Source organism: Oncorhynchus gorbuscha, linkage group LG16 (genome assembly GCF_021184085.1).
Source record: "Oncorhynchus gorbuscha isolate QuinsamMale2020 ecotype Even-year linkage group LG16, OgorEven_v1.0, whole genome shotgun sequence".
Classification (NCBI taxonomy): Eukaryota; Metazoa; Chordata; class Actinopteri; order Salmoniformes; family Salmonidae; genus Oncorhynchus; species Oncorhynchus gorbuscha.
The window spans coordinates 66,574,523-66,583,318 of record NC_060188.1 but is presented as its reverse complement, the minus strand read 5'-3'; the positions used below and the strand labels follow the sequence as shown (position 1 = coordinate 66,583,318).

Genomic DNA, 8,796 nt, shown 5'->3' with positions numbered 1-8,796 from the left:
ACAGTGCCTTCGGAAAGTACTCAGACCCCTTGACTTTTTCCACATTTTGGTAAGTTATAGCCTTATTCCAAAATGGATAAAACAAATGTAATCCTCAGCAATCTACACACAATACCCCATAATGACAAAGCAAAAACAGGTTTTAAGAAATGTTTGCAAATGTATTAAATACAAAAACAGAAAAACCTTATTCAGACCCTTTGCTTTGAGACTCGAAATTGAGCTCCGGTGCATCCTGTTTCCATTGATCATCCTTGAGATGTTTCTCCAACTTGACTGGAGTCCACCTTTGGTAAATTCAATTGATTGGACATGATTTGGAAACGCACACACCTGACTTGTAACGGTTTTCTAGGTGTGAAGGAGAGTCGGACCAAAATGCAGCGTGTAGATTGCGATCCATGTTTAATGAACAAAAACGTAACACGAATCTAAAATACAAACACTACAAAACAAAGAACGTAACGAAAACCGAAACAGCCTATACTAGTGAAAACTAACACAGACAGGAACAAGGACACTAAGGACAATCACCCAAAAACCAACCAAAGAATATGGCTGCCTAAATATGGTTCCCAATCAGAGACAACGATAAACACCTGCCTCTGATAGAGATCCACTCCAGACAGCCATAGACTTTGCTAGATCACCCCACTAGCTACAATCCCAATACATACCAAAACCCCAAGACAAAACACACCACAATACAAAAACTCCATGCCACACCCTGGCCTGACCCAAACATGAAGATAAACACAAAATACTTCGACCAGGGCGTGACATGACTATATAAGGTCCCACAGTTGACAGTGCATGTCAGAGCAAAAACCAAGACATAAGGACGAAGGAATTGTCCGTAGAGCTCCGAAACAGGATTGTGTCGAGGCACAGATCTGGGGAGGGGTACCAAAACATATCTGCAGCATTGAAGGTCCCCAAAGTGGCTTCCATCATTCTTAAATGGAAGAAGTTCGGAACCACCAATACTCTTCCTAGAGCTGGCCGCCCGGCCAAACTCAGCAATCGGGGGAGAAGGGCCTTGGTCAGGGAGTTGACCAAGAACCTGATTGTCACTTTGACAGAGATTTAGAGTTCTCCTATGAAGATGGGCGAAGCTTCCAGAAGGACAAACCATCTCTGCAGCACTCCACCAATCAGGCCTTTATGGCCAGACGGAAGCCACTAATCAGTAAATGGCACATGACTGTCACAAATCCCGTTTCCTGAGTCTGTTTTTTGCCTGTGTTCTGTCCTGGATTGTTTGTTCCGGCGTCCTGGAACGCACCCTGTCTGGTTGCTGGGCAATGTAGCCAGTTGGGAGTTCTGATTACCCGCACCTGTATCCCATCAGCTATCTGCACACCTGGTCCTGATCATCATCTCTCCTCTTCATAAGCCCGGACCTGACATCCTTTCCCTGCCGGATCATTAGCCATGAACACCATTCACCCGGAACCCATACCCCATCCCTGTCTGCTCGTCGCCAGTGTGTTGTTATCCATTGGATCTGCCTATCCACTCCCATCAACCCACCTCCGCTGCCCGCTCCTCCACCCGGAACTATCTACCTCCACGTTCTCATTGATTAATAAATACTCACCATCTTTATACTCACCTTGTCCTGGTCTGCTTCTGGGTCCAATTCTGGTAAACCCTGACAATGACAGCCCACTGAGTTTACCAAAAGGCACCTAAAGACTCTCAGACCATGAGAAATAAGATTCTCTGGTATGATGAAACCAAGATTGAACTCTTTGGCCTGAATGCCAAGCGCCACATCTGGAGGAAACCTGGCACCATCCCTACGGGGAAGCATGGTGGCGGCAGAATCATGCTATGGGGATGTTTTTCAGCGGTAGGGACTGGGAGACTAGTCAGGATTGAGGCAAAGACGAACGGAGCGAAGTATAGAGAGATCCTTCGGGACAAGTCCCTGAATATCCTTGAGTGGCCCAGCCAGGGCTCGGACTTAAACCCGATCGAACATGTCTGGACAGACCTGAAAATAGCTGTGCAGCAACGCTCCCCATCCAACCTGACAGAGCTTGAGAGGATCTGCAGAGAAGAATGGGAGAAACTCCCCAAATGCCAATTTTGTAGTGTCATACCCAAGAAGACTCGAGGCTGTAATCGCTGCCAAAGGTGCTTCAACAAAGCACTGAGTAAAGGGTCTGAATACTTCTGTAAACGTGATATTTCTGTTTTTTATTTGAATAAATTAGCAACATTTTCTGGGCCTGTTTTTGCTTTGTCATTATGGGTTATTGTGGGTAGATTGATGAGGAATAAGGCTGTAATAACAAAATGTGGAAAAAGTCAAGGGTTCTGAATACTTTCCAAAGGCACTGTAATTTTATGTAAGATAATATATTTATATAATATCCATTGATATCACAATATTGCCATTAATACAAATATAAGTTACAGTATTACAGCGTGTCTTGGCTTTTACAAGTTATTTATCATCCGAGTTCTCTAAGGCTCCCTCATTACCATATAATATAATAATATTATCTGTACATAATAAGTATAAAATACACTGATAATAAACCAGTAAAACAGTGTTCCCATGGCCAGCCCTCTGTTGCCCAAGTGAGGGTTGTCAGTGGTCTCCTCCTCCCTCATCCCCTTTTTGGCATCGGTAGCAGTGGTATTGCAGTACAGGGGCATATGATGGTGTTTTTGGGGGTCACCCCCCTCATCCTCCTGTAGTGATGTTAGCGGTGGTGTTGGCCCAGGAGGGGAAGGTGTCCAGGTTGAAAATGGCTCTTCCCCAGCTGTTAATGGCCAGAGTGATACACAGAATCCCAAGGATGTTCATCACTATACCTGTCTTAGCCTAGAGGAGAGAGAGGGGTTAAAGCTGAGGTGGTGGTAGGTTGAGGGGATGGTGGTGAAGGTGAATGAAGAATACGGTGCGAGGAGGAGGTTTAGATTTAAGGTGGGGTGGTAGGGTGAAATATATGCCAACATACAGTACATTAACTTATTATTCATACTTCCTACTGTATAGTAGGTTTCCATAGAAGCAGAGGTCAAAAGTGAGGCTCTCACCATATCCGACACTTTCAGGTATCCATAAGAGAACACGATGGCGTTAGGAGGCGTGGCGACAGGGAGCATGAAGGCAAAGGAGGCACTAAGGGTACAGGGTACCATCACATACAGTGGGTTCACTCCTATGGATTGGGACTGCAATAGAACACACACATATTAGCCAGCACATACGTATGCACATAAATGCACACATATGAGTACATGCACAATTAGTAGCCTATTATCCTGCGATGTGGATGTGAATAGGATGAAAAAAAGTGTGTGGCTCTGTGTTGGCTCAGTTATCAAAGATTATTGTCACTGAATGAACAGAGCTGAGAGCTCTACACACAGTGCTGTTACAGTCTCAATGTCTGGCCTCTAATGTGACCTATTAGTGTGAATAACCTGTCTTGTTTTCTCTCTCTCTCTCTCTCTCTCTCTCTCTCTCTCTCTCTCTCTCTCTCTCTCTCTCTCTCTCTCTCTCTCTCTCTCTCTCTCTCTCTCTCGCTCTCTCTTTCTCTCTGAGTTGACTCTTCACTCATTCAGCTCTTTCCCTCTGTCTTCTCTCGCTATTTGCTTATCTCTTTCATTCGTACATTCTCTCGTTCACTCTCTGAGAGACTCTTCAGTAGTAGGCCTGGCTCAGATCCCCTATTGACCAGCTCTATTCAGTACAATCCAATTTTATCAAAAGGAATCTTGATCCCAGAATGGAGAGCAATCAAGTGTGTTTGTGTGTGTGAGCGAGATGGGGAGAGAGAGAAGTGTGTGTGTGTGTGGTTGGTTGAGTGTGGGTGGGTGGGTGTACCATGGAAGCTAGGATGGGCAGAAAGAGTGTAGCGGTAGCCACGTTGCTGGCACACTCAGTGAAGATGGCAGTGAGGAGACAGAGGATGACTGCGATGGCCCAGGGAGGGATGGAGCAGAGAGGTATCATCTGATCACCCAGCCACCGCGACAGACCAGACACCTGGATGGATACACACACATTCAAGCTTATACACATACACAGACCCATGCAATCATGCACGCATGCACATACAGTGGGCAGAACAAGTATTTGATACACTGCTGATTTTGCAGGTTTTTGTATTTACAAAGCATGTAGAAGTCTGTAATTATTTATCATAGGTACACTTCAACTGTGAGAGACGGAATCTAAAACAAAAATGCAGAAAATAACATTGTAATTCATTTGCATTTTATTGCATTACATAAGTATTTGATACATCAGAAAAGCAGAACTTAATATTTGGTACAGAAAACTTGTTTGCATTTACAGAGATCATACGTTTCTTGTAGTTCTTGATCAGGTTTGCACACACTGCAGCAGGGATTTTGGCCCACTCCTCCATACAGACCTTCTACAGATCCTTCAGGTTTCGGGGCTGTCGCTGGGCAATACCTGACTTTCAGCTCCCTCCAAAGATCTTCTATTGGGTTCAGGTCTGGAGACTGGCTAGGCCACTCCAGGACCTTGAGAAGCTTCTTACGGAGTCACTCCTTAGTTGCCCTGGCTGTGTGTCATGTTTTGTCATTTATTATCTTGTCTTGTCCCTGTGCTTCCCATTCTATTCGTTTCCCTCTGCTGGTCTTATTAGGTTCTTTCCCTCTTTCTATCCCTCTCTCTCCCCCTCCCTCTCTCACTCTCTCGCTCTCTCTTCTCTCTATCGTTCCGTTCCTGCTCCCAGCTGTTCCTATTCCCCTAATCAATCATTTAGTCTTCCCACACCTGTTCCCGATCCTTTCCCCTGATTAGAGTCCCTATTTCTTCCTTTGTGTTCCGTTCCTGTCCTGTCGGTTCCTTGTCTAGAATTCACCGTGCTGTGTTTGTGTATCGCCCTGTCGTGTCGTGTTTTCCTCAGATGCTGCGTGGTGAGCAGGTGTCTGAGTCTGTCTGGTTCAAGTGCCCTCCCGAGGCAACCTGCTGTTCACCTGCTGTTCAAGATCGAGTCTCCAGTTTGTCCTCGTCATTTCGAGTGAAAGTTGTGTTTTTTGTTTGTATTTACTTTACTGGATTAAAGACTCTGTTTTCGCCAAGTCGCTTTTGGGTCCTCTTTCACCTGCATGACAGAAGGAACCGACCAAGGAATGGACCCAGCGACTTCAGACGCTCGTTACACTGCCGTCGAGATCCAAGGAGCCATGCTCGGCAGACACGAGCAGGAATTGTCTGCTGCTCGCCATGCCGTGGAGAACCTGGCCGCTCAGGTTTCCGACCTCTCTGGACAGTTCCAGAGTCTACGTCTCGTGCCACCTGTTACTTCCTGGCCTGCCGAGCCTCCAGAACCTAGGGTTAATAACCCACCTTGCTACTCCGGGCAGCCCACTGAGTGCCGCTCCTTTCTCACGCAGTGTGAGATTGTGTTCTCTCTCCAACCCAACACATACTCTAGAGAGAGAGCTCGGGTTGCTTACGTCATTTCACTCCTTACTGGCCGGGCTCGAGAATGGGGCACAGCTATCTGGGAGGCAAGGGCTGATTGCTCTAACAAGTTCCAGAACTTTAAAGAGGAGATGATTCGGGTTTTTGACCGTTCAGTTTTTGGTAGGGAGGCTTCTAGGGCCCTGGCTTCCTTATGCCAAGGTGAACGGTCCATAACGGATTATTCTATTGAGTTTCGCACTCTTGCTGCCTCTAGTGAGTGGAACGAGCCGGCGCTGCTCGCTCGTTTTCTGGAGGACTCCACGCAGTGGTTAAGGATGAGATTCTCTCCCGGGAGGTTCCTTCAGATGTGGACTCTTTGATTGCTCTCGCCATCCGCATAGAACGACGGGTAGATCTTCGTCACCGGGCTCGTGGAAGAGAGCTCGCATCAACGGTGTTTCCCTGCTCCGCATCGCAACCATCTCCCTCCTCTGGCTCAGAGTCTGAGCCCATGCAGCTGGGAGGGATTCGCATCTCGACTAAGGAGAGGGAACGGAGGATCACCAACCGCCTGTGCCTCTATTGCGGAGTTGCTGGACATTTTGTTAATTCATGTCCAGTAAAAGCCAGAGCTCATCTGTAAGCGGAGGGCTACAGGTGAGCGCAACTACTCAAGTCTCTCCATCAAAATCCTGTACTACTTTGTCGGTCCATCTATGCTGGACCGGTTCGGGTGCTACATGTAGTGCCTTGATAGACTCTGGGGCTGAGGGTTGTTTCATGGACGAAGCATGGGTTCGGAAACATGACATTCCTTTCAGAGAGTTAGAGAAGCCTACGCCCATGTTCGCCTTAGATGGTAGTCATCTTCCCAGTATCAGATTTGAGACACTACCTTTAACCCTCACAGTATCTGGTAACCACAGTGAGACTATTTCTTTTTTGATTTTTCGTTCACCGTTTACACCTGTTGTTTTGGGTCATCCCTGGCTAGTATGTCATAATCCTTCTATTAATTGGTCTAGTAATTCTATCCTATCCTGGAACGTTTCTTGTCATGTGAAGTGTTTATTGTCTGCCATCCCTCCCGTTTCTTCTGTCCCTACTTCTCAGGAGGAACCTGGCGATTTGACAGGAGTGCCGGAGGAATATCATGATCTGCGCACGGTCTTCAGTCGGTCCCGAGCCAACTCCCTTCCTCCTCACCGGTCGTATGATTGTAGTATTGATCTCCTTCCGGGGACCACTCCTCCTCGGGGTAGACTATACTCTCTGTCGGCTCCCGAACGTAAGGCTCTCGAGGATTATTTGTCTGTGTCTCTTGACGCCGGTACCATAGTGCCTTCTTCCTCTCCGGCCGGGGCGGGGTTCTTTTTGTTAAGAAGAAGGACGGTACTCTGCGCCCCTGCGTGGATTATCGAGGGCTGAATGACATAACGGTTAAGAATCGTTATCCGCTTCCCCTTATGTCATCAGCCTTCGAGATTCTGCAGGGAGCCAGGTGCTTTACTAAGTTGGACCTTCGTAACGCTTACCATCTCGTGCGCATCAGAGAGGGGGACGAGTGGAAAACGGCGTTTAACACTCCGTTAGGGCATTTTGAGTACCGGGTTCTGCCGTTTGGTCTCGCCAATGCGCCAGCTGTTTTTCAGGCATTAGTTAATGATGTTCTGAGAGACATGCTGAACATCTTTGTTTTTGTCTATCTTGACGATATCCTGATTTTTTCTCCGTCACTCGAGATTCATGTTCAGCACGTTCGACGTGTTCTACAGCGCCTTTTAGAGAATTGTCTCTACGTAAAGTCTGAGAAGTGCTCTTTTCATGTCTCCTCCGTTACTTTTCTCGGTTCCGTTATTTCCGCTGAAGGCATTCAGATGGATTCCGCTAAGGTCCAAGCTGTCAGTGATTGGCCCGTTCCAAGGTCACGTGTCGAGTTGCAGCGCTTTTTAGGTTTCGCTAATTTCTATCGGCGTTTCATTCGTAATTTCGGTCAAGTTGCTGCCCCTCTCACAGCTCTTACTTCTGTCAAGACGTGTTTTAAGTGGTCCGGATCCGCCCAGGGAGCTTTTGATCTTCTAAAAGAACGTTTTACGTCCGCTCCTATCCTCGTTACTCCTGACGTCACTAGACAATTCATTGTCGAGGTTGACGCTTCAGAGGTAGGCGTGGGAGCCATTCTATCCCAGCGCTTCCAGTCTGACGATAAGGTTCATCCTTGCGCTTATTTTTCTCATCGCCTGTCGCCATCTGAGCGCAACTATGATGTGGGTAACCGTGAACTGCTCGCCATCCGCTTAGCCCTAGGCGAATGGCGACAGTGGTTGGAGGGGGCGACCGTTCCTTTTGTCGTTTGGACAGACCATAAGAACCTTGAGTACATCCGTTCTGCCAAACGACTTAATGCCCGTCAAGCTCGTTGGGCGTTGTTTTTCGCTCGTTTCGAGTTTGTGATTTCTTACCGTCCGGGTAGCAAGAACACCAAGCCTGATGCCTTATCCCGTCTGTTTAGTTCTTCTGTGGCTTCTACTGATCCCGAGGGGATTCTTCCTTATGGGCGTGTTGTCGGGTTAACAGTCTGGGGAATTGAAAGACAGGTTAAGCAAGCACTCACGCACACTGCGTCGCCGCGCGCTTGTCCTAGTAACCTCCTTTTCGTTCCTGTTTCCACTCGTCTGGCTGTTCTTCAGTGGGCTCACTCTGCCAAGTTAGCTGGTCATCCCGGTGTTCGAGGCACTCTTGCGTCTATTCGCCAGCGCTTTTGGTGGCCGACTCAGGAGCGTGACACGCGCCGTTTCGTGGCTGCTTGTTCGGACTGCGCGCAGACTAAGTCGGGTAACTCTCCTCCTGCCGGTCGTCTCAGACCGCTCCCCATTCCTTCTCGACCATGGTCTCACATCGCCCTAGACTTCATTACCGGTCTGCCTTTGTCTGCGGGGAAGACTGTGATTCTTACGGTTGTCGATAGGTTCTCTAAGGCGGCACATTTCATTCCCCTCGCTAAACTTCCTTCCGCTAAGGAGACGGCACAAATCATTATCGAGAATGTATTCAGAATTCATGGCCTCCCGTTAGACGCCGTTTCAGACAGAGGTCCGCAATTCACGTCACAGTTTTGGAGGGAGTTCTGTCGTTTGATTGGTGCGTCCGTCAGTCTCTCTTCCGGGTTTCATCCCCAGTCTAACGGTCAAGCAGAGAGGGCCAATCAGACGATTGGTCGCATACTACGCAGCCTTTCTTTCAGAAACCCTGCGTCTTGGGCAGAACAGCTCCCCTGGGCAGAATACGCTCACAATTCGCTTCCTTCGTCTGCTACCGGGTTATCTCCGTTTCAGAGTAGTCTGGGTTACCAGCCTCCTCTGTTCTCATCCCAGCTTGCCGAGTCCAGC

The 8,796-nt window shown here is 47.9% G+C and overlaps 1 protein-coding gene across 1 annotated transcript in view; it reads right to left on the bottom strand.

Annotated features, from left to right (window-relative positions):
* Positions 1–2,698: 2,698 nt before the first annotated feature.
* LOC123999792 (solute carrier family 13 member 5-like) overlaps positions 2,699–8,796 on the bottom strand; it is a 34,371-nt gene continuing 28,273 nt past the window's right edge. Inside the window, exons 10-12 of the mRNA XM_046305814.1 lie at positions 3,848–4,009; positions 3,055–3,192; positions 2,699–2,839 (exon numbers count right to left, since the gene is read on the bottom strand). Coding sequence (XP_046161770.1) covers positions 2,699–2,839; positions 3,055–3,192; positions 3,848–4,009 — 441 coding nt within the window. The remainder of the gene's footprint in view (positions 2,840–3,054; positions 3,193–3,847; positions 4,010–8,796) is intronic.